The sequence below is a fragment of the Psittacula echo genome (genome assembly GCF_963264785.1).
Source record: "Psittacula echo genome assembly, chromosome: 4".
In the NCBI taxonomy this organism is placed as follows: domain Eukaryota; kingdom Metazoa; phylum Chordata; class Aves; order Psittaciformes; family Psittacidae; genus Psittacula; species Psittacula echo.
The window spans coordinates 51,022,775-51,048,143 of NC_137738.1; the positions used below are offsets into that span (position 1 = coordinate 51,022,775).

General features: G+C 38.4%; 1 protein-coding gene across 2 annotated transcripts in view; it reads left to right on the forward strand.

The window, feature by feature from the left end:
• PTPRK (protein tyrosine phosphatase receptor type K) overlaps positions 1-25,369 on the forward strand; it is a gene marked incomplete at both ends in the record, with an annotated part of 410,302 nt that overhangs the window by 91,656 nt on the left and 293,277 nt on the right. For both annotated transcript variants that reach the window (XM_080614674.1, XM_080614675.1), the window contains one exon: positions 859-981. In XM_080614674.1, the coding sequence (XP_080470800.1) occupies positions 859-981 (123 nt within the window). The remainder of the gene's footprint in view (positions 1-858; positions 982-25,369) is intronic.

A 25,369-nucleotide genomic window follows, 5' to 3' on the forward strand; every position in this document is an offset into this window, starting at 1 on the left:
TTGTGTTTATGCTCTACTTCTTTGTCTGTGCTCTTTTGATTCCTTTGTTTCTTCTCTCTCAAACCTTGATCTCTTTCTGAGATCATCATGTTTCCTGCTCTCTTTTCTACAGCCTAGTTAATGGCCTTGAGTTAAGAATCTAATTAAAAAAATTACTGAATGAGACAGGGCAGGCATTACTGTGATACACAGGTATTTGGGTGTTTTATCTTCCTTCTTCCCCCTATTCTTTACATTTCTCCCATTCTTTCTCCCTGTTACTTCTCCTCACAACTTTAGTTGTAAGGTTTTCTTATCCATTGTTTGTGTGACCCTGAAAAAGTGTTTTTAATTTGTATTCTGTTATGCTAGATTGATTTAATAAAGCAAGATTATCCAATTCATTCTGCAGCAATTATTTCATTTCTAAGTAATTTTAATTATTTCGTCTCACTGTTTTTATTTTGGGCACAGTATTTATCCTTGTTGTTGGCATTTGGACTACTTATGCGTGCAGTGCATCAGAGTTGTTGATTTTCCACTTCCTTTTTTGAGCTCAGTCCATTATTTTCTGTTTCCCTCTTGGTTTAAATAGCATGTTGCTTTTTGTCACACAGACAGTGGGTCAGGTTTCACGTGGACTGAGTGACTCGGCCTGTAATCTCATACTCTGACAGAAGGTGCTTTTTAGGGAAATTGGTTGCGTGAAGCAGAGACATTTCAAAGAAGAGAGGGGAACGCTGATGGGTGAGCTGCTTGTGAACTGTACTACAGGCTGCATGGGCTCCATAGTTGTGTTGTGTGCTCAGAAGGAATACCTCTGCTTGATTCTTAGAGGGGTCTGCTTTTAAATAAACTAATAACAAGTTTCTTCCCTAGGAGGATGTACCTTTGATGATGGTCCTGGACCCTGTGACTACCACCAAGACTTGTATGATGACTTCGACTGGGTGCATGTCAGTGCTCAAGAGCCTCACTATTTACCGCCTGAGATGCCTCAAGGTGAGAAACTCCATAGATACTGAAGGGATAAGTTTATTAGGAAACTCAGAGCCCCACTGAATATGGCCTCAAAGTCACACTCTGTGATCTCCACTTTAACCTTGATAACGGAGGTTATAAAAAGAAACAAAGATTATAAAAATAACAATCTTGGTAACTGAGTAACTTTCTTAGATCAAATCCCCCTTTAAAGTTGAGGGGCATAGGGAAGGGAGAAAGGAAGCCGTAACCTCTTCTTTATTCTGCATGGAATTCCTGTTGACTCACAGTGATATTCTGTCTTAAGTGACAGCTAATGTATCGATTCCATTATTCAGGTATGCATTAAAAGAAATGGTGGAAAAAAAAGGATACATGCAAAACCGCCATACACTGATTCTTTCCTTCCCCTCCCTGCAATTGCTCATCATCTGAAAGTAATCAGAAAAGCTCTGATTTATGGAAATATTGCAGTTGTTAATTACTATTTAGGACAGGTAATGAATAACTAAAGAGGTACAGCCTACATGACCTTGCTTGCTCACCTTTGATGAACAGCTTAATCGGCGCTTCCCAGACAGCATGATATGCTGTGAAAATGAAAGCATTTGAAATTCAGCTACATTTTCCAATTAATAATACATTAAGTAATTAATCATGCAGAGGAGGAAAAAAGGTCATGGCTATTTTATTTGTATCTAAAAGGTTTTGAGAAGTGAGGTACGTATGGAGGAGGAGTGGGCAATGTTGCCACACAGAAGTAACCTAACCTCTGCACCATCCCTTCTGCTTTTTATATTTTGTTGTGCATTATTAATGGTGGTCAGTGTATGTAATTTTACTTCTTAACTGCTAACTATCTGGGTTCTTCCTGCTTTGGAGTCACTGATATGAGCAGCTGTCATCATGCTCCATATTTTACAAAATATGTTAATTATGCAAGATCGACACTTTATTTAATGGACTGCTTGGCACTTCGGTTTTGCATATGGAAGAGTATATTTAAGCCCTGAAGCCTTGGCATTCACGATGATCTTGCATTAACAAATTTAAACGAGTATCTCCCCTAGGAAGGCTGAAATTAGTTACTTTTCAGATTGTGTTTTTAAGAGTCTATGTGGCTTGTTAAAATGGTTGGAGATATCTTAATTGTGATGATCTTGATGATTTACCATTTTATGAGAAAATTTGGTGTTCTGAGACCTCAGGCACACCTCGTATAGGAAGAACAGCAGTTTGAGGAATTGTTTCAAATGAATCAATATGAAAAGATAGCTGCTTCTTGCTTCTCCCAAATAACATGCCTGTCAGGCCATTTTCAGAGTTAAATGAGTTACAGCACTCTCCGTTGCCACCTGATTTCCATTCAGTTCTGCTAGAGACCCATTTCCATTGATGTGGGTAGCATGTGGACTGTTTTGGAGGAACCTGTATGTATTTTGGAGGAAGCTCACATATGTATGTCTAATCGTGGCTGCTCAATAAAATCTAGCAGAATAAAGGAATGTTTTCAAGATAGTCATAAACAGATACAGAATAATCTCTGTTTATTGTTTTTCTTTCCTCTGGTTAGAATTCTAAGCTTCTTGGACCACTGTTTAAAAGTTGGATGCTTGGTAATTGAGGTTCAGACTAAAGGTGAGCAGTCTCCATCTGATGAGCTGCTCTTAAAAAGTTCAGAATCTTCAAATCCTGAAGATCTATGCTGTATCTAAATACTTGAGCTCTTTTGCAGTTTGAAATTAGCATACTTATAAATTAAGTCTAAGAATGTAACAGTTCTAAAACAAGTGCTAAACTCCTCTGGCAAGTCTGCAGGAAGTGGACCAGCAAGAGGTTCAGGCAAAAAGCAGAATGGGAAGTAACAGTGTGCAGTCATCTGCTGTGCAGTTTTTTAACATTGCTGACCGTGCCTGATTACTATTGAGACCCTAGATTAGAAAGCAGTTCACTGCTCATGAGAAAGTTATCCAAATAGAACAAGATGTGGTAATGAAGAAATAGGTAAAATTAAAATACTGCTGTTTTCACTTTGAAAAACGCTGGGGTTTCTAATCTGTAGAAGCCAAGGATCTCCTAGGAATCAGAGTCAGCCTACTTCTTCCTGCTCAGTCAGACAATGAGAGGAGGGAACGGGTACCCAGAAAAACTGAGCGTCACAGTAACCGAAGTGGTATGGTAGGGACTGTTTTTTATATCTTCTCAGGCTCTATAATCCTTCAACTAGGCACAAAGCGCCTTAATGCATACGTTGAAGTCTTCTTCATGGACACCTTTGTTCTCTTTGGAGCCTTTGTCTCTTACATCTCTCTGGAATCCAACACAATGTCCTGGCCTTGACCTTAGTGAATGAAATACATATTCTATATGTACATATTGTCTTGGAAGGAGAATTGTTTTACCTGTATGTTAGAAAGATAGTATCGTTATGCTGAATATGTGGCTTTCAGGGCTCTAACAGACTCACCAAGAACCATTGTAGTCATAAAGGATTATACTCAATTTTCAGACGTAAATTTTTAGTCTTTAGTAACTTTGGAAAGTCTTATTTTAAAAAAAAAAATAAAATGAGAGAGAGAGGAAAAAAAAGGACGCAGGAAAAGTAGGAGAAAAATTTGACAGATGACTTCATGTTTTACTTCTGATTCAAAGGAAGATTTAATTCCATGCTGTGCTTTGGTGAAGGAAAAATAATGGGAAATTTCAGACCTAATGGCACATGCTTTGGAGTGCTTTGAAAATGTGAAAACTTAACCTAACGGAAAGCACTTTGCAGGTATAGGAATAGTAAACACTACTGGTAAGGCAAGTGTAATTACCTCTGAGTAATTAATGCAAATTCAGGTTGTTTTTTTTTTTTTTTATACTGACCTACACTGTATTTCTCAAATTATGAGCAGAGGCAAAAGCCACTTATCTTCTGTATGGGGAAAAATAAATGCAGTGCATAATGATTAATTTTGAAATAAAGTGAATGCTTAGAGCAGGTGCTTGTGTACAGCTTTAAATACCAACTTGTAAATTGTTTGAACTGCAGCTTACATGGTAAAACCTTTGGATTACTTATTAAAACCTTGGGAAGCACCTGACATCCAACATTAGGTTTCTAGGAGCATATGAAAGTGACTGTGCTAGATCAAGCTAAAGATCTGGTGGTTTTGAGAGCAGCCATTAACGGTTGCCCAGGAAAGAATGCATAGATAGAAATGAGTGGTGATCATGCCCTGAGTGCTTTCCCAGTTTCCAGCTGTTTGACATTTACAAATTTCTTCAACTAGAAATGGTCCTTACTGGCAATGTTCTCAATGAATTAATGTTTTTGCCCTGTTGGCTTTATCTTACTGTGTGTGGGCTCCTTGAAGACTTCTAGTGTTCTGCTATGTCCTATAACATAGTGCCAGCTTTTGCTACAAATCATGGGAAGACATAGCTGCTCTTCCTTATTTTGAACATGAATGTGACTTCTGTTAGATACATGTTGGCCTCTTGTACAGGTAGTGAGGAAAAATGATTCCTAATCACCTTCTCCAACTCATTCAGGTTTTTTAAATACCTTTTAAACACACACACACACACACACACACACACACACACACACAAAAGCCCAAGACTTGTGAGTTGTTCCTTATGTAGAAATAGTTTCACGACTGTGGATTTGCATTTTGTGTGAGGCAAGATTGGTAACCAAGTATTACGTTTTTATAGACATGGTGACAAAAATTAAAGTCAAAGTAATTTACCTGATGGTCTCTGTACTTCTGAAGAAAGACATCTGTATGTTGAAGTAAATGCTTTAGTGCATGCATTTTGTTTTCAGGTGTATGATTTTTCTACATTATATTGTACAAGATAGAAATTAGAGAATGTTAATAAGATGAAATCCAATTTTGGCTATAGATTTTTTCCAGTTATTTTAGGGAACTGTTCATTGTGTGGAAAACTTTGTTTTGCAGAAGACAAAGTAAATGATAGCCCTTTCTTATATTGCTGGGGATGTGCAAAGAGGTGATTTTATCCATGTTAATAATACATTTACTGATGTTTTTACCTTTAGATAGAGAAGATGGTGTATTTACCCTGTTTGGTTTGCCTGTTGAAAGCTGCATTATTGTGAGGCTATGCAGGGTCAGGGCATGAGAGGCTGTAATTGTCTGCGTGACAGGGAGTCACTTAATGAAGGGCTTTTTTAATGTAAGGGCTATTACCCTCCTGGATACAAATGCAATTTGAAAAATGGCTAAATTATAGTGGACAATAGTGACGTGCTGAGATGGACATCTTGTTTCCAGTCTCTCAGGTGGATAATGTGCCCAGATTGGATGTACACTAATTTTTTTTAATTGGATTTCTAGAAGTCTGAGGAAAATATATTAACAGTAGTGGGGAAGTCCTTAGTTATGCTTGTCATCTAGCATGACTAAAGGAGAAGAGATGAAGACTCTAAAGACATTCCTTTGTATTAGAGTGTGTGCAAATCTTTTACAGTGAAAAGTAGTGCAGAAATTACTTTTAACTTTGCAGAAATTATATATGACCTTACATGTTGCCTCATTTTAAAGAATAAAACTAAATGCACTACTCCAATTAAAAAAGAAAAAATAAGAAAGAAGAAATAAAAAAAGAAAAAGCCCAAAACAAAACACTCCTGAAAAATAAAACATTACATACATGGTGAAAGGCAATGGAGATGTGAGGAAGTGTGTTGACAAGTAATCTTAAGCCACGCTCTCATAGTAATTTCTTTTATATGTGTTTTAGGCTGAATGTCTTTGGCTGCTCATTCCCATGTCTTGTAATTCCTGGAGGCATTCTCACATTGCTGCCTCATTCCATTTGCTCTCATGTGCATGCGTTTGTGAAGTGGTGTGGGTTGAAAATAATAACCTGGGAGGGTGGGGGTGGAGAGGGTAGTATACGGCATGGGTCAGTTAACCCAGTTCATTGTGTAGCTGTAAAAAGAGCTGTTGCACTGGTGCAACAGATGAGGACCATGGGAGCTGAGATGCCTGAAAGAAATATGAAAATTACAGCCTTAGTTTTGTGTGCAACTTTAATTTCCCTGTACAAATAGCATTGAGTATTTGTTGTGATCCGGAAGGTCAGTTGTGCACTATTTAAGTTCTGCCTTGTACAGGAAAGAAATAACTTTTGTGTCACCTGTGTGAACCAAAATGAATTTCAGCACAGGACCAACCTAAGTTTTTATGATGTGTGTAAATGAGAGAGGGGAGCCTGAAGGTCGTGAAATTTGTGTTTTAATATAGATCTCATGTGAATGTGCCTCAGGAAGAAAAGCTATAATGTAGAGGTCATATAGATGGGACTTTTGGCTTTTTACTTCACTTAAACGTGGATTTTACTCCTTTAAAAGTGAAGCCACCAACCCATGAATAAATTTAGATTACGTGTATGCGTACAGTCGGACAAAAGTTAACTGGGAAGCAGCATCTGCTGAGAGCTGTGTGTTTCTTGAGTCATTGAGAAGATGAGATCTTAATGAACTGATGCCATGTCCCAGGTTTCTGGGCTCTTCCATGGAGATGCTGCTCCACACAGGATGCGCTGGCTTGCTGTTTTGCACTACAGAAGGGTGAAGTTCAAACAGAATGCTTTGTGGGTCTCAAACAGGCTAACAATGTTCACCAGTCCACTGAGCAGTTGAGAGGTGACTTTTCATGGTTGTGCTGCTGTGTGCTTAGCATTGCCAGTATGAAAGGTAATAGATCAGAGAAACTGTGCACAAGGGGATTTATTGACTAGTCCATGGATTGGCAAATGCAGTTCAGGAAGGTTTAAAGTTTGATCTGTGAAAGCTTATCTGGATCATTACATTACGAAATAAATCTGAAAAGCTTGGATCTGTGTTTGGGGCTGCTAAGAAATTCTGATTGTCTCTGTTTCTTTTACATTTCTTTACGTGATGGGGTAGATATGATTTATTTAAGGTGACTGAGAGAATTATTTTTTATTTTATTTATTCGTTAGATATTTCAGTCTTTGAACACTCCTTGGCCCCCAAAATTGTGATACTTGTTTCACATTTAACTTGTCAGTATACTACAGAGCTGGATTTTTACTGAATTTATTTTGTACTTCCTTGGTCATAAAAACGTATTTTACTGCTTTTCTTATTCAGTAAGTCTTATTGTTGGTTTCTTCTCTGTATTATTTGTTGGTATCTTTAACAGAAAGAAGCCTAATTTATTAGTGCAGTGCAATTGATGTCTACCTAAGGAACACCTGTAAACATCCTAATCCTATTTGGCTTGCTCAGTACAGTGCACTAATCAATCTATTGACTAATTCCAAGGATTCCCTGTTGTTCTCAAACACACTTCACTTGGTATGAGGTGGAGAAAGGAGAGGCACAGGGAAGACCTTATAGATAGTGCACAGCGTAGCAGTGCTTCTGTACATTTAAAAAAGTCATTTTTTAAAATCAGGAAATTTAGGCACTGGGTTAATAAAAGTAAGCTTTTTGTAGCAATGGAAGTGATTTTCACACTTGTAACATCTATGTGTTTTTTTTTTTCATTCATTGACACAGATGGATTTTTTCTTTTTCATTTGCATGGTGAAAGACAGAATATTTAAAAAATACTTGGGCTGTATTTGCATAAAATAAACTTCACCTTCCAGGTCAGCTGCTGCTATACCTGCATCTGTAGAGTGATATTTTCAGGGTTGATTTTTTTTTTTTTGATTGCTTTTATTCTTTAAAGTCATAATCCTGTTGTTCAGCCATACCCCTTCCATGCAATACAGATACCAAAAAAGCTCATTTGTTCCTGAATAGCTTCTCTTTCTACTGGCTTGTATGTGTCAAATTCAAATGAGTACGTTTTGCTTATCTCAATTAAATTTTAGGAAATCTGTCAGATTGTTATTTTGAGTGTAGCATAACCAAACTCTAGTGGAAACTGTATAAAATGCTGCCTTCTGAGAAACTGTTCCCTCTCTTTCTTAGTTTCTTATTATTTTCTTCCCTAATTCAGTATTTCAAGCATTAGTTTATTACTCTGAATCTGGAGTAATAAATTGAATCAAGGGGAGAAATCTGTTTGCTGTAGATAGGAGTTCTAAAGTAGTAGGTTAGTCTTATGCAAATACACCTTTGCCATGGTGGGTACCATCAGAGCATTCATAATAGTATTCTTGCTCTTGATGCAACCTTCTATTGCATGGTGCAGCTTTCTAGCTTACAATATATATATCACAAGGTGTTCGAATGGTATTGGGGATCGCTGCAACACTGTCAGTGGGGGTGAGAAATGTCCAGTTCTTCAGTTCTTTTCATCTCTTACCACTGTTAGGAGCCCAGACTCCAAGTGGAAGTATTTCATTGCTTATGAAGTCAGCTGCTGCTTGGGAAACTGTAAGAGGCATTACTGAAGCTGCTATTTTGATAGCATTATAAAGGGTGAACAAAAAACAGAATGGTACTGTGCTAATCTTTCAGTCACAGGGAAAACAGGGTTTGAGTAGCACCGTGGTAGCTTGGAAGGTGTTCCAGGTTGAGATGTTTAATGTTTAGAGTGTGGAAAGCTGGAAGCCTGAAATGCTGTGGAGTAGTGCTTGTTTGATGTCTTGCTGCTTCCCTGCATGGAGAAGAGCAAGCCAGACCTGCTTTTGAGTATATCTCCCTGTTGTGCCATTGTCCTACCATCTTTTTTACTCTCAGCCTGCTTGTGTGTGTATTTATTTATTTGTTTCTCCTCCTGACGATAACAGATAACTGCCTTGCTTCCCAGTTTTCTGGCTATCTTCCGAGTGTAGTGGGTGGCCAGACCCAAGATGATACACTGCTACTTCTCACGTGGCTTTGTTTGTCTCAGAGCTCAGGGCACAGCTCATGTATTCCTGCTCCCAAACCATGGTGTGGGGTCAGCACATCTGGTGACATTGTAGCCTTTGGCTGCACCCTTTAACAATGAAGATCAAAGGCAGACAGTTAGTGTATGTGAACTAATTTTATGTTTGCATGGCCACTTCAATTTGTTGTAAGTGTAGGTGGCCCTTTCTCCCTTCCCCTCACTGCAGGGTAAGGGCATTCCCAATCCCTCTTTTAATACAGGACTTACTAAGCAGCTGGAAACTAGTATTTAAATTACCTATGTATCTATAACCTGAGCAATGACAACCCCAACAATACAAGTAGCAATGTCTGTAAAAACAAACAAAAAAACCTAAAAGTATGAACAAGTGAAATTCAGTAAGCCACATAACAAGAAAGCAAAGGGAGATGATGCTTTCCTGCACATTTTTTTCATGTACAGTTCCTGAGATTTTCCTTTCTGCTTAAATATTGATTTTTGAGGTCTAACCCTTTTGCTGCTCAGTAATTTATGTTTCCTTGTTGTGCTTTTGCTGCAGGTCCATGCTGATGCAGCAATCACTGATGTTTGTTAATAGTGACGAAACCTGCAGTAATAATAAAACTGTATTTTACAGAAGAGATTTTGAGTTGACTGAGAAAATTCAAATTTTCTTAGGGTGCAGTGAACTAAAAAAAAGCAACTGTATTTAGGGAAAAAGTAAGATTTTCAGTTTGGGTATTTCTGTCATTACTTGTACGGATTGCTGTTATCAAGGCAATTATGACCAGTAAGGCTTATTTCATATCTTGTCTTCCCTCTCCCCTCCCAGTCCTTGCTGGGATTATTTTCCCTTTCTCACCTCTGTATATAGACATATTTAAAAAGATCTATCACTGGGGGGCAACAAACCTCATTTGCAAGTAAGTAGGCTGTGAAGAACAATTCCTTAGGTGGATATATTAAAGAAGAAGCAGGTTTATGTCATGGATGAGAAAAGATTCAGTTGTGTTGCTTTCCCTTGTATATGATGTTTGCGTTTGTTTCTGAATCTTGCTTAATCATTAGCATGGGTAGTGTTGCTGCCACAGATACAGTGACATCCAAAGCTGTCTTCCTTTCTTCATATCTCCTCCTGGACTTAAAAGTGTAAACTCCTTTAAGTATGTTTTAGTGTAGATGTTAGAATATTATTCATAAACTAAATCTGTGAAGAACATGACCAACTAGGAAAAAAATATTACTCTTACAATGTAGTTCATTTTCTCATTCCAAAATATATTGCTTCTCTCCAAAGATGGGTGAATTCTGATCAGATTTAAACCATAGTTAAAATTAGCAAACAAGAAAACTTGAATTAGATCATACATTTTAAACTTTGATATCTGTTTTACATAGTGTCTATTTTGGAGAAGAAAAAACAAGTAACACCACTCCGCCTCCCGCCCCCCTCTTAAAGGGCTCTCATCTCATTCAAGAAGCGATTCACCAGATCTGTCACAGGCTCAGATGGCCTAGCTATCAAAAGTTACATGGTCCTCTGGTGAAGGTGATGTCTCTGTTTTATGCAACAAACAACTTCCCCCAAAAACCTAACAAAACACACACACACAAAGCAAAAAACACCCTCAAAACAAACAAACAAAACCCCCAAAAAAACCACACAAAAAAATCCAACTAAACAAAAAAAAACCCACAAAAAAACCCACCAAAAAGACAACTTCCTCCTTTTGTCTTTCTGAAAAGCAGTTGTCAGGATATAACAGCTATTTATTCTATTTTGGATCAAACCATATTTAACTCCCTTGAGGAAGAAAGCCTAGCCGTGTGTAAACACGAACCAGACATACCATGCTATTTTAGAGAAAGTCAACAAAGAGTATGAACACTTCTCTTATGCATTTGGCTTCTCTTAACTAATTCCCATGAATGATCAGCAAGCATGTGGCATTCAAACACAAGAAACTATTGTTGTTGATGTTTCCTCTTTGGTATAGCTGACATCTGGTAACCCAGCTTTTACATTCTATTGGCTTCTCCCACTGTGTGTGTGTTTCTGCCAAGCTTATGGATTGCTTTGAGATCTCTGAATTAGTGGACTTTTTAAAGGAAATAAAGAAAACATGCGGTTGAGTGACATCTGCACTGCTAGTAGCGAATGTCCCTTGTACAGTCAGTAGAGATGGCTTCCTGTGCTCTTTATGATTTTTGGTTACAGTCACTTGGGAGCAGGTTGCTCTGGCTCCAGATTTTCTAGGTGGGCTCTTATCACTTTCCTCCAGACTGGCGGCAACAGCTCTGCTTTCTAATTAGACTGCAGTTGCAGGTACATCTTAAGCCAATATGAGTTTCCCATTAGGCTGCAGCATCAGAGGTCACAGTGAGCCAACCTGATTCCTTAATGTTGAGTAAAGGGATTATTCTGCTCCTTTTTACTCCCTTTACTCTCTTGCCTTCATGCTTCAGCTAGCTTTCCTAGCTAGCTTTACTCATCAGAGCTTACTGAGAGCCCATGTAACTCGTTGTCCCAGGGAAAATGTAGCTGTTGTCTTTCTAAATTCAGCTGGTTTAGTGAATTGTGTTGACTCATGGAAAGGTCTGACAACCATCAGAGCAAGCAGTGCCAGGAAATGAAGGAGCTGGAAGGAGGACAGGCATAAACTTGGGAAGAGAGGCAGGCAGGGAGCTGTTAGGTCATGACACCTGTAAGCTGTAAATGGCAGCTTGTGCTTTGACTTTTGTGATAAATATAATCTAATTTCCACCCTGTCAGCCCCAAGGTTTTCATTGCATGGTCCTGTCAGTACCCTCAGAGATGAGTCTGTTCATCTTGTGAGTCAGACAAATATGCCGTTGTGTATAAGTGCCCTATCCAAATGTGGAGAACCATGTATCCAGCTTCTTTGAAGGCTTCAGTCACGTATATAGTCCAGACCATTTGAGTGTTTTGTTTTGCATAGTTGCAAAATGTTACCCACTGTACTTCCTTAAGCATACAAGGAAGATGAGGTTATCACCAATTAAAAAGTGCTGGGTTACCTAGAAGCAGGTGACTGCACAAAGAGAACTGCTCCATCAAGAAAATGTAGCCTAGTCAGTAATAAGGTTGGATTACCATAGCTTAAAGCAATCATAGGCAAAAGTGTAAAAGAAACATTTTGGATAGAAAACCCCAGATTATTTCCTCTGGAATAAATAGATTTTGCAATTTGATCAGTTGACCTAGCATGTGAAGGACAAAAAACTTCTTCAAATTACTATGCAAATTTACTTACATTTGTAAAAAAATCGTATTACTCATAATCTGTACAACCTAATTTACCTATATAATTTATTTTTATATAAAATTATATCCATGTAATATGTAGAATTTATATAAAGATTTTTGTTAAGAAGGGTGAAAGAAGCAAAGCTGCAAAACAGTAGATATCTTATGGGTAAGGATCAGAGGATAAATCGGCACAGGTGATATTGCAGTGAGTGTCTGCTACAGCCTATTAGGAGCAGGAGATAGCTGAAGCCCTCATTATGCAGCTAGCGAAAGCCTCACAGTCATAGACTGAGAAGTGCTGTCTTCACAAACAAGGAAAAACTGTTGGGAGTATGGTTGAGGGCACTGAAATGACCATGAGACTTCAGTTTAAGATCCTGAGAGGAGTCACCAAGATGAACAGCAGAATTACAGCCTTAGACTTCTGAAGAGTAGAATTTAACCTGTTTAGGGACTTGCTTGGCAGGATCCCATTAGGAGGTGCCCTGAAGGGCAAAGGGGCCCATGAGAGCTGGTTAATCAGGAACAGCCTCTTGGAGCAGAGGGATGGATTGTTGCCTTATGCAGACAGTTGAGCAGGCATGGCAGAAAGCCATCATGGATGAACATGGTGATCCTGACTGAGCCTGAGCACAAAAAGAGAGTGCACAGAGACAGAAGCAGGGGCAGGCTACTTGGGATACATTGCCTAGTTATGTAGGGATGGAGTCAGGACAGCCAAAGCTCATCTGAAATTGAAGCTAGGAAGGAGGGTGGAGGACAACAAGAGAGACTTCCTCTGTAAGTACACTGGCAGCAAGAGGAAGGCTAAGGAAAGATTGGGGCCATTGCCCAGTGAGATTTTGGACCCAGTGTGAAGGGAAAAGTGGATGTACTTGATGCCTTCTTTACCTCAGTTTTCAAAGTTAGAGGTTTTCAAAGGTTTTATAAGCTGGCAAAGTCTGTGGGAGTGAGGATGCACCTGCAGGAGATGAGGATGACTTAACCACTTCAACATGTACAAGTCTGGGGGACCAGCTAGGATGCATCCAAGAGGTAGCTGATGTCATTGTGAGGCTGCTCTTTGTTGTTTTCAAAAGGTCATGGCACTTGGGGGAGGCTTCTCAGGACTGGAAAATGGCAGTATCACACCCATCCTCAAGGTGGATGAGAAAAAGAGTACAGGGAACTACAGGCTGGTCTTCAGCCTTCTTCTGGGAAAATGATGGAACAGATCATTGTAGAAACAGTTTCTAAACATGCTAAAGACAAGAAAAGGGTTGGTGGGAACAGCCAACATGGGTTTGAAAAGGGCGACTCATACCTGATCAACCTCACTGCTTTCTGTGATATGAGCTGGACAAGAAAAAAGTAGTATGTGTTGTATGCTTTGGCTTTATCTAGGCCTTTGACACAGTCTCTCATAGTTTACTTATCAAAGGACTGGTGAGGTATGGTCTCTGAAAATTGATGATGAATGAAAAAAGTGCTGGAATCCCAGGCTCAAAAGTTATGATCAAGGTTGCAAAGTCCTGCTGGTTGTCAGTTTAACATCAGTATGCTGGAGGGGGAGGGCTGTGCTTGGAGGGTCGTGGACAGGTTGCAGGAAGAAGAGCTTGAAGAAATGGGCTGACAGGAACTTCATGACATTTAACAAAGGGAGATGGAAAGTTCTGGCCCTGGGGAGGAGCAGTAACCTCATGCTGAGGCCACTTACCTGGAAAGCAGCTTTGGAGAACCTGGGAGTCCTGGTGGGCCAGCAATTCATTTTTGCTGCAAAGATGGCTAACAGCCTCTTGGGCTGCAGTAGGCAGCAGGTGATCTTTCCTCCCTGCTCAGCACTGGTAAGATACAGCTGGAGTGCTGTGTCTGGTTCTGGGCTACCCAGTATGACAGGGATATGGACATAATGGAATAATTCTAGCAAAGGGCTACCAAGCTCGTCAGGGAGTGGAACACATGGCATCCAAGGAGAGGCTGAGAGAGGTGGGCCTGTTCAGCCTGGAAAAGAGAAGGGAGACCTTGTTTGTCTAGAACTGGCTGATTGGAAGATACGGAGAAGGTAGAGCTGTACTCTTTTCTAACGGTGATGGGATGAAGGGTGATGTGTGCAAGTTGGAATGTGGAAAATTCTAGTTAGATATTAGGAAATATTTCCTACCATCCGAGTGGTCAAATGGAGCAGGTGCCTACAGATAGTGTGGGATCTTCATCCTTGGAGGTGTTAAAAGACCTGATAGGTCTGCCATGAAGTTTAGACTGATTTGAGCAGTGGGTTGTATTAGAATGACCTTCAAAGATCCTCTCAGACCTGAACTACTCTGTGACTCCATGAAAGCAGGTATATCAGGATGCTGATTAAGAATGAGTATAAATCAATGATTAGAAAATTAAGATGAATAAAATTAAACAGGAAAAAAATAGACCAGCAAGTTGAACAACATACAGGGAAAATTATGTGGGTTTCTGCCTGTCACAAATCAGTATTGGGTAATGATAGTACAGATCTGAGTGAGTTGAGAGTTCTGCTGAGGAATAGGCAGGGTACAGTACTCCTTACTCAGGTAGTAACATACTTTCTTATCCCACTAGTAACTGGGATATCATATGGCAACTGCTGAGAAATAAATACATGTTAAATCTGTGAAACAGTATAATTTGCATGCAGGACCCTTTGTATCAAACCCTTGATTCAAGACTTTTCCAAACCATTTGTACTATCTTTTTAAGATCAGATAGATTTATTTTTTTTCAAGATTATAGATTATTCCAAGTTTTTATGCTTTAATTTTTTTAATCTGATTATGAGCTTGTTGATGTGATGACGTCATTGTATGAGACATTGTCATTTTTTTGAAGACAAGAAACAAAGCAAAACTTCTGGTGCCATTTAAAATAAGCTGCTTGGGAGGCAGTTGATATGATGTCAGCAGAGAAGTGTCATGGGGCGAATGAAGCTTAAAGGTGATAGCATAAGTAGATTTTTTTGTTTTGTTGTGTTTGTTTTATGAAGGTAACTATGAAGGTAGTGTTTTATTCACAGAATATTCCTTGTTTTGGTACCTGTGTTCAGTCAGCCGTTTATGACTAAATATATTTGTGCGGCTGCAGCTTGAAAAGCAATGACTCAGAAGATTGTGGGGATCACAGGCAGTCTTACAGCCACACATAGATGTAAGTTCTGTTGCAGTGTGTATTGTTGGTGGGCAGAAGCAGTTGTGTTTGCAGTGAGTGTTTGCCCTTGTGATTGCCTATTTCAAAACCAAATGCTGATATACAGAAAAGAACAGACAATAGAGCAGTGAGCAAGGTTAAGGATTCAGAAAGTGCCTCTTGATGAGACTGAGGAGTGGTGGTCTCTTCAGTCAATCTGATAAACATTTCAGCTTTTGTGAGAATGGCTAGAAAGTGGCTGTGTGAGGAAAAGGTTTAATTGGTGATAGCTATTAAACTCAGCCAACAAAGACATTGTAGTATTAATGATTGAAGCAGAAGTTACATGAATGCTCCTCAGCCTGATTTTTAAACACTTCTTTCCCCAGTGAGGGAAGCTAACATTCAAACAATTTTGGTTAGGTTTAGATTTTTTTTTTTGGTTGATAGTTTTGTCGCTTTTTAGTTTTCACTGACTGTAATTGGCCTACTTCAGACCTTGTTTTTGTAGCCTGTTTACATATTTATTAGTTTCCACATGTGCAATCTGAAAACAACTATCTGTTCAGTCTGGAGAAGCAATTGCATGTATATGTGCTGTGAAGGTGCAAGCTGAGTAATGAGCTGCAATGCAAAAGCCTGAAGGCAGTTAGGCCTTTCCTTGTCTGTCTGGGGAGAGTTTAGTTTATTCAGTTTCCAGGAAGTTGCTTGGTAGAAAGACTTATTTATTTATTCATTTATTTATTTTTATATATTCATAGTGTGGCAGCATTTTAAAGTCTGTAAAGGATGTCCAAAACTTTCACATTAGTAAGTTAGGTAACTACGGCATGGCAAAGTGTTCAGCACCATCTCCCCAGGCCAGGATCACCGCTTAGCAGCCCAGTATTCCTCCACTCAGCCAATTTGTGCCTCCTGTCTCTTAAAACCAGCTGCCCCCTCCATATTCCTTCCCAACTGTACTGAGACAGGTTCTGTGTACTCCAAGTCTCCTAGTTTGAGATCTCAGGGGATGACCCCGCCTGCTCGGTCATGTGCACCAGCAAGCAGGTGCTAGGGGTAGCATCAGGACATAATGATAGAGCAGTGGTCACTCTTGAAACCATATACATCTTGAAAATGTATACAGCTTCAGCTTCTTTCCTTGATTCACTGTAGTTGGCCATTACAGGTATGATTCCCGAGATGTGGGAGGTCACAGCAGTACTGGAGAGATATGCATACCTCCTTGAAGGACCTGCAATATTTATGTCAATATATATTATTTTATAACTTCTAAATATTTAAGGTATGTTTTGATAAGATTTTAATAAAGAAACATCATTTGAAACTGCTTATTAAACTATACAAAGCTGTTCAAGCAGTACTGCTAGCTTCTTGGTTCTGGAGCTTCATGTACAATATAGTCTGTTTTAGAGCTAGTAATAACTTGCAATTTCAACCTTTTAAAGATAGAGTAACAAACTAAGTGTTTTCTTTGCCATCATGATAGTTGTGGCAATTGTGTATTTTGGTGAGAGTGGGGAATAGGAAAATTTAATATTCATCTTTTATTCAACAGTGGTTTTCTGAACAGGAGAGAAATGTAATGTGGTGCATAGTTGCCATAATGAATAAGGACTGAATTTAACAGTTGAATGAAATTCGTTTATTACAAATCCTTATGCTCTTCAAGTGTGGAGTAGGTTACATTGTTTTATACTTTATTCAGGTGTACTCCTTTTTTTTTTTTTTTTTTTACTTTGAAAGTTACGTAAAACAGAAAAAAAATTAGTTGGGAACAAAGGGAATCCTTTATTTCTTGGAGGAAAAGCACATAAAATTCTGCAAGGCAGAATCTTGTGGAACTTAAACCTGAACTTTAGGAATAGTCTAGAAAATGATAATTTCTTTGAAGGTTTGTGTAAGGGTTTTTATAACTTACCTGTTCACAATCATCTAGATAACTGATTAGTATACTGCAGCATATTTGCAGAAGAGATCATGTAGACTTTAGAATGTGATTCTCTTTGGTCATTGTGTTAGTACTGTTAAAGATGAGCAAATAATGAAAACAGATGTCCCTAAGTTAGTGGTATAAAAGCTTTGTTAAGGGTGTGAGGATGTTGCATCTTCACAGTCTGTTTGCGTTCCTTCACTTCAAGACTTAGGATGACTGGGTAGAAATGTACTGAAATCTTTTGAGGGTATGTGGGAGTTACAATGAAGAAAATTGACTTAAAGGAACAGAAGTCTAAGTATCAACTACAAATAAGTTCTACTGTGTACTTCTATCCCTTCATCCAAATATATATCGTAAACGTGGGACTAAAAACTCCTTATCTGGTGATCTACTTCTCTTTACAATTCTAATTGAGATTGGACAGCTATGTAGAAAAAGAAAATTCAGAGTTAATATAAAACTGGAAGTAGTAGTGAAAGAATTTTATTGACAGGATTATAAGATCTAAAGCTGATGGACTGAATGCTTAGATTATTTGGCAGGTTTCATAAATACTATTTTGTTGAAAAGTTTATTTTTGAAATAAAAGTTTGAAAAATAAAACAAAGGCATGGTCTAAACTAAAAGTATTTTTCATTGTGGACCAATACACTTTTGTATGTTCCATTACTAAATTCAGCTACTATACCAGTCTGCTTTCAGATAACTTCCAAGAAAACTGGGGAATGCTTTAGGCCAATTATTAACCAAAAGTTGCTTTTAATTCATCATTTACTGCAACAAAGTCTTCGTTCTGCCCTGCCATCAGCATATTAGTTTTCTGTAAGATCTGACAACTTTGATCGACGATCTGAACTTGAAATACACACATTTATGCTTCCCATGTTTGGAGTTGATAGGATCCTGAATATTTTTTGCATTAAATAAGCAAGTTAATTTTAGTATTTTTAAAAACCTATGGTAATTTGCATGCTTCTCTAATGCCTCTGTACTTGATTGAAATTTATAATAGGAAGAAAAATTACATATAATGATATTTGTCTTTGACCTTCTATGTTAATTAAAATGGTAACTATCTCCAGTTCTGTTTCATCACCTAAATGATGAAAAATGTTGATTTTGTACTTTGTCATTTGCTAGCCATCCCCTTCCCTTTTTACTCAAGCTCTTCCCCCTCCCTCTCATCCTCTCATGAAATGCTTTAACCTACCCTTACATACCATTACATTGAATGCACAAGGTCATACAATAAAAGGACACCCAAAGCTGCAGCAATGTGACTTCATTGCTTTACAATCAGTTTGTTTGCTTTACATTATTGCATATGCACATGGTCTTAAGGATCATACTATTTCTTTCATGTCTTTCCCACCTCCAGGTACCTTCCTTTGTGCTAAATGAGACTAAGTGATACACTAAGGGAGCCTGAGGCAAAAGAACAAGCAAGCATTTTTCATGTATATTTGCACCGCTTATAAAAACAAAACAAAAAAGTAATGACTCAAGTTTTAATCTTTTCTCAACTTGATGAAATGCTAGCCATTTACAAAATTCTTAATTGACCTTTAATATAAATTGAGAAATTATTCACCAAATTTATTCTTCTGAAAGGAAGTCCTGAAGATGAAACTTCCCATGAGTAGGTGGGCATGTTGGAACATAATGTAAATAAGGAATATGTAGTTTTTTAGGATTATTTGTTCGTTTTTTATTTACAGAAGACTGGCTTAACGTATAATGATGAAGAATTGCTCCTGTTGCTTTCAAGCCAGAGCATAAGGAGAGTTAATGTTGCCATGGTACATGGCAAAATTTACGTCAAAGATGTTTGATTAGAAATTCAGGGCCCTATTGTAATGAAGGAGAACAGAGACCCTGCATGGCTTTCTGGCTCAGGTTTTGTTCTGGTAAAACTGGTGCAATGAAGGCCACGTCTCCTGATGCTTTGAGCTTTGTGAGATCGCAGCTGGTCTTCTACATCTGAATGAAAAAAAAGGCTAGCTCAGCAATGAAAATAATCAGATTGCCTTTACTAAAAGCAAATATTTTTAAAAGCAAATACTGCTTTTAAAAGTTCCTCTACCCAAGGGTTTTCTTTTGACAGCCTGCATAAATATACAATTATTATATGATGCTTTGTTTTCGGTTATGGGCTTTCTTTCATCTGGTAGTTTAGTCTTGAGCCAAATCTGGAAGCAGATATGGTTTGTCTAGATTTTTATTGGGAACTCTTAATACTAGTACTGTGTTACTTTTTCTAAAAAAAATTTGGCCAAATGCATAGTCTTGTGCATCAGTGATTTAGGAAACTGGGGAATGTTACCAATATATGCAAATACATGCAGGGAATGTGTGAGGAAGACAGAACCAGGCTCTTTTGAGTGATGCCTAATGACAAGACACGCAGGAGGCAGCAGGCACAATGTAGAACACAGGAGGTTCTGTGTGAATATCAGGAAACATCTTTTTACTGTGATAAAAAAAGGTTTGGACCAGATGAACTCCAGAGGTCCCTTCCAGTCTCAACCTTCTCTTATTCTGTGAAATCTTAGAATTCGGTTTTCTGTAACTGAGGAATACTTTTAAAATAAGATTTACTGCTTCAGAACAACAAGAAAAAGGAATATTCCAGCTTTGAAAGTGTTGTCCAGCTCTTTTCTTCTTGTGGTCTGTATATATGGAAGCAGATCTGGTTTTTTTTCTAGACTTTTATAGAGAATGAAATTAGAATGAAAAACATAGAATCATAGAATAGTCAGGGCTGGAAAGGACTTCAAGATCATCTAGTTCCAACCCCCCTGCCATGGGCAGGGACACCTCACACTAAACCATGCCACCCAAGGCCTCATCCAACTTGGCCCTGAACACCGCCAAGGATGGAGCATTCACAACCTCTCTGGGCAACCCATTCCAGTGCCTCACCACCCTTACAGTAAAGAACTTCCTCCTTATATCCAATCTAAACTTCCCATGTTTAAGTTTGAACCTGTTACCCCTTGTCCTGTCACTACAGTCCCTGATGAAGAGTCCATCCCCAGCATCCTTGTAGGCCCCCTTCAGATACTGCAAGGCTGCTATGAGGTCTCTGTGCAGCCTTCTCTTCTCCAGGCTGAACAGCCCCAACTTTCTCAGCCTATCTTCATATGGGAGGTGCTCCAGTCCCCTGATCATCCTCGTGGCCCTCCTGTGGACTTATTCCAACAGTTCCGTGTCCTTTTTATGTTGAGGACACCAGAAGTGCACACAATACTCCAAGTGAGGTCTCACGAGAGCAGAGTAGAGGGGCAGGATCACCTCCTTCGACCTGCTGGTCACGCTCCTCTTGATGCAGCCCAGCATATGGTTGGCTTTCTGGGCTGCGAGCGCACACTGCCGCCAGCTCATGTTCATTTTCTCACTGACCAACACCTCCAAGTCCTTCTCCTCTGGGCTGCTCTGAATCTCTTTTCTGCCCAACCTGTAGCTGTGCCTGGGATTGCTCCGACCCAGGTGTAGGACCTTGCACTTGGCATGGTTAAACTTCATAAGGTTGGCATCAGCCCACCTCACAAGCGTGTCGAGGTCCCTCTGGATGGCATCCCTTCCCTTTGGCGTATCAACCGAACCACACAGGTTGGTGTCATCGGCAAAGTTGCTGAGGGCGCACTCAATCCCACTGTCCATGTCACCGACAAAGATGTTGAACAAGACCGGTCCCAACACTGATCCCTGAGGGACACCACTCGTTACCCGTCTCCAGCCAGACATCGAGCCATTGACCACAACTCTTTGTGTGCGGCCATCCAGCCAGTTCTTTATCCACCGAGTGGTCCACCCATCAAATTGATGTCTCTCCAATTTAGAGACAAGGATGTCATGCGGGACAGTGTCAAAGGCTTTGCACAAGTCCAGGTAGATGACGTCAACTGCTCTGCCCCTGTCCATCAGTTTCGTAGCCCCATCATAGAAGGCCACCAAATTTCCCTTCTTAAGTGTTGCACAGCTATTAGGATTCTCGTAATACTTTTTCCAATTGATATAGGCAGTATTGCTCACAGTAAGTATAACTCAAGCAAGACACATTAATCTTACACCACTACTTTTTTTTTTTTAATAATCACAACTTTAGCATGATTGTTCTGATGGATTTCTCATGTTGGCAATGTTAATTTATATAGTTTCTGAGGGCAACACAGGCAGTTTTATTACTGGTACAGCATTTCATTATAATGAGCATTCTACGAATAGGTAGCATGCATGCCAATGTTTAAGATTTATGAGAGACAGGAGGGAAGAGTAGATTTGTTCCCATTTTCTTCAGTCTTTGCCTGACTTTTTTTTTTTTTAATATAGCTGTAAAATAGTTTTCAAATATTTAATCTACTCTGAGATAGTACAAGTCTGTAAAATTACAGAAGGTAGGTATTTAATTTTAGTGTTTTTGAAGTTTCGGGTTTATGATGTGCCATATTGTATTAGGTATATGCATAAATTGCAATGCATTGTGCCTTTAACTGGCATGATATAGTAATTTCAAGTCTTTAAGCACTTTATTAAGGAATGGAGAAATTGGAGAATATTTTTGCTATCCAAGAGACAAGACCATAATTAAAGGAGGTGCAAACCCACATTTATAAGATATATGGCACATCTGGCAGCTTGTGTGAAGATAATATGTTTGTTTTGCTGTGGGAATGCCTGCAATTGTATCTGCCAATCTGACACAGTAGGAGTTGAGCTAATGAGGTTGCCTAGCAAAAAGTGCATCAGGAGGAAATCAGGGTTAAAAATAAGCATGCATATGAAAAGAGAGCAAAAGATTTATAATGGATGCACAACTGTTCCAAGTTGTTATGGCAACTAACATTTTAGACTCATAATTACATAATAACAATGCTGCCAATCCTAAAAAGATTGCATTAATGTTATGTGTTTTTCTTCAATATTTTAAAAATCTTGAAATATTTCCTAAAATATTTAGTATTTGAAATTCTCTGTCAATGTAAAGTCTGTATATTTTCATTTCTGTAAAACTGTGACGAACAATAAAATAAAACTGAATGCAAAAGATCTAAAACATAAAATACAGGTAGACTTTTTGTGATTTTGGTGCCAAAGCAATTTCTATTGGTTTTTCTTTTTTTTTTTTTTTTTTTTTTTTTTTGCTAAAACCTTGAACAGGTATAAAGATATAAATCCTACTCCTATTTGTTAGCTTAGACTTAAATAATTAAGTTTTCTAACTTTTTAAACTCAAGCTAATAATGCTGTTAGCTCTCTTGGGACAATTTTTAGGAAAGCCTTTGGAAATGCTCAGAAATAATAACCAGAGTGCATCTTGTAGTTATTTGCCCTGATTGTCCCAAACGGGAGAATTAAGTCTATTTCGTTCCCTCCACCTCTTGAAACCAGTTTTTTCAGAAAGTCTATGTAACAGGTGATATGAGAAATTAAATATACTAGAGATGCAGCTCTTCTAAGAGTGAAGAAAAATTTTCTGAATGAGCTTTTTTTATAGCAGGACTTCACTGTTCCTTGTGTCTTAAGAATTTACTGTGCCAAAGCATTGTTTTAAGATTTGGTATAAATATTACTAAGTTTGATTAAATAATAATAAAAGCAATAGTGTCGTACACATTTACTATTTAGAAACCACCTTGGAGTGGTCATAATGTGACATATGCAAAGTCTGCCTTGAGGCTTTTCTCCTTTTAGGCTTTATTTTTCATTTGCTCAAGCAGAGTTCTACCTTTTCATACTTGATGTAATACAGAGAACTTCCTGCATCATTTGTGCAAGAGGGATGAGACAAGTAAGGGAAGGTAGTTGCTGTAATCCAGAACTTGCAATTTTTTTTTTTTTTAAATAGGCTTAAGCAAGATGATACTTCAGTTATTTAGAAAGACTGTGAAGGTACTGAAGACCACACAAGTAAACTGCTCCAAAGATATGCTTAAGTTAAGCCCTCTAAATTTCTTCAGGAGGAGCTGTGGCAAAGCCGTGGATATTGTAGGAGAAGTGTCATTCTGCCCATCTCAGAAACTGAGAAATTGTTATCCCCGCTGAATTAATGCTTTTGTGACACTTGGAGCACTGCCTTGCTCTCTGGCTGGCAAGTTTTTCTTGACTAAGAAACGTTAAACACAGGTGTAGTTAATTCTTTTTGCAGCTCAGATTACTCCATAGTGGTGTGTCTTCAGTTCTTTAACCCTTCATTTTTCCACACGTGTGCAAGGACTGAGTTGTGTAAGTTTCTTGGAAAATCAGTGGACTTCAAATTGTTCAAGTCTTGCATAAAATTCTTGTAGTATTGAAAAAGACTGAGTTATGTTCTTTTGTGATTTGTGCAAGCCATCACTAATGTCACTGAACTGTTGAATTTATATTTGTTCCTGCCATGGCAAGGACAAGCAATTGCTTAATGCTCCAGAGTCCAGATTCATAAGTGTTATTTCGTATAATGTAGTGAAAACTATTTGCTCTCCTGTCTTTCTAATAAGAGTGCATTTACAGTAAGATGAAGAAAATTGCTATTGGTGTGATGTTTGATATATCATAGGTGTGCATGCATAAAATGGTGTCATCAGGTTTTCTGGTAATTTGAAAAGTAGGGAATAAAGCTGGAAAGAAAACTGACAACCTAAGAGAGGGCTTGAGTTGTGAATCCAAGCTTTGTTAGCCATAACTAAAGAATGAAGTTATAGGTAATGCTGAAGGTCTTATTATTTTGTCAAATGTATTAGGAGTGTAAATTATGTATTAGTGAGGAAACCAGGAAAGAGTACAAATCCTGGAACATTAAATGTGATGTTTTAATACAGCTGTACAAGACAGATTTTTAGTAGGAACTTGCTAAAAGCTTAGAATTTAATTAAACCCTCAACTTCTTGTGAGACGTCAGAAGCTAAGAGCTTGGAGAAGAGCTGTTGGGGAAAACAGATTTTGAAGGATTAACAGGCCACCTTGTCATAGGGGAGCTGAACATATTGTTTGAATCATCCATACACAGTAGAGGAACTTTTTTGTATAAGAACATCTATGGCTGTGTTTATAGGTACAAAGTACTCATAGCAGATAATGTCCATTGCAAGGAATCATGGCAGCAGTAAATAATGTTCCAGACATCCAAAAGAAACTGTGGTGTGAAACTACAGAAGTATCAGCTTGTGTCCTGACTGTTGCTGACGCTGGAAGATATCAAGTCTGGTGCTAGCCTTTGAAAAGGACTGGAGCAGGAAGAAGGAAAACCAGCCAGTTTCACAGTGGGGAAAGTTATCAGTCAGATTTCCAAAGTATGTCCTGTGACCTTTGGTGTTCTACATCAGAAATGTTTTGCTAAATGGGATGGATTCTGGAACTAAATAATTGTCATGTTGAATAGAATTATTTAGGATGTTTAAATCTCTAGCGTATTCCAGAGTGTTGCAGAAGAATCTCATTGAGTGGCTGGAAAATACAAAGAAAGTATTTAAAGTGTGTGAAACACAATGCACTAATTTAGTTATCCAAACTATGGAATAAGTCTTTGTTCACTGTAAAAAGTGCCTGTCAAATAGTCAAATACTGTGAAAGTTGCTGGATGAGGAAATGGAAAGCATTTGTAGACTTCAAAAAAATTTAAGTCTTGTGCTGTATATGTGCATTACACAGAACAGGGTATATAGAGAGACTAGTTTTATTAGAACTTCTTTTGCTGAATGGGGGGACAAAACTCCAACAATTGCTACTGCTACTTTGTATTAGGCAATTTTAGGTTGCTCTTCTACTCATGTCAGTATATCCATGGTCAGTGTTTGCATAGGTGGCACGATCTTCCAGTCCAACTCAAATTTTAGTAGAATTACCTTTGCAGACATGCTTCTATGACATGGAAATATTGCTTCTTGAAAGAGCCTTAGCTTTGTAGCAATTTGTGAACCTTCATGCATAGCATTTGCTTTCACTAATTTGCTCTGTTCTTGTGAATATGCAGGAGGTGTATTGCGTGTTTAAGGAAGAGTGTGGTCATGTGGTGAGCTTATGTTTATTGAATTTTCTTTACCAAAGGGGTGGTATAAGTCAGTGGTACTTCCATCTTTTCACATGATCAGGACTGGATTGAGTATTATCTAAAAGGATATAATACATCTAAAAAGATAAAGAAGCAGAACAAGAAAAAAAAAAAAAAAAAGGGATAAAGAGTGATAGCTCTATTCCTACCTTTACTTGAAAGTAATGAATTTTGAAAAACACCAAGTAATGTACAGCCCCTTGGACAAGAGAAGTGAGAGA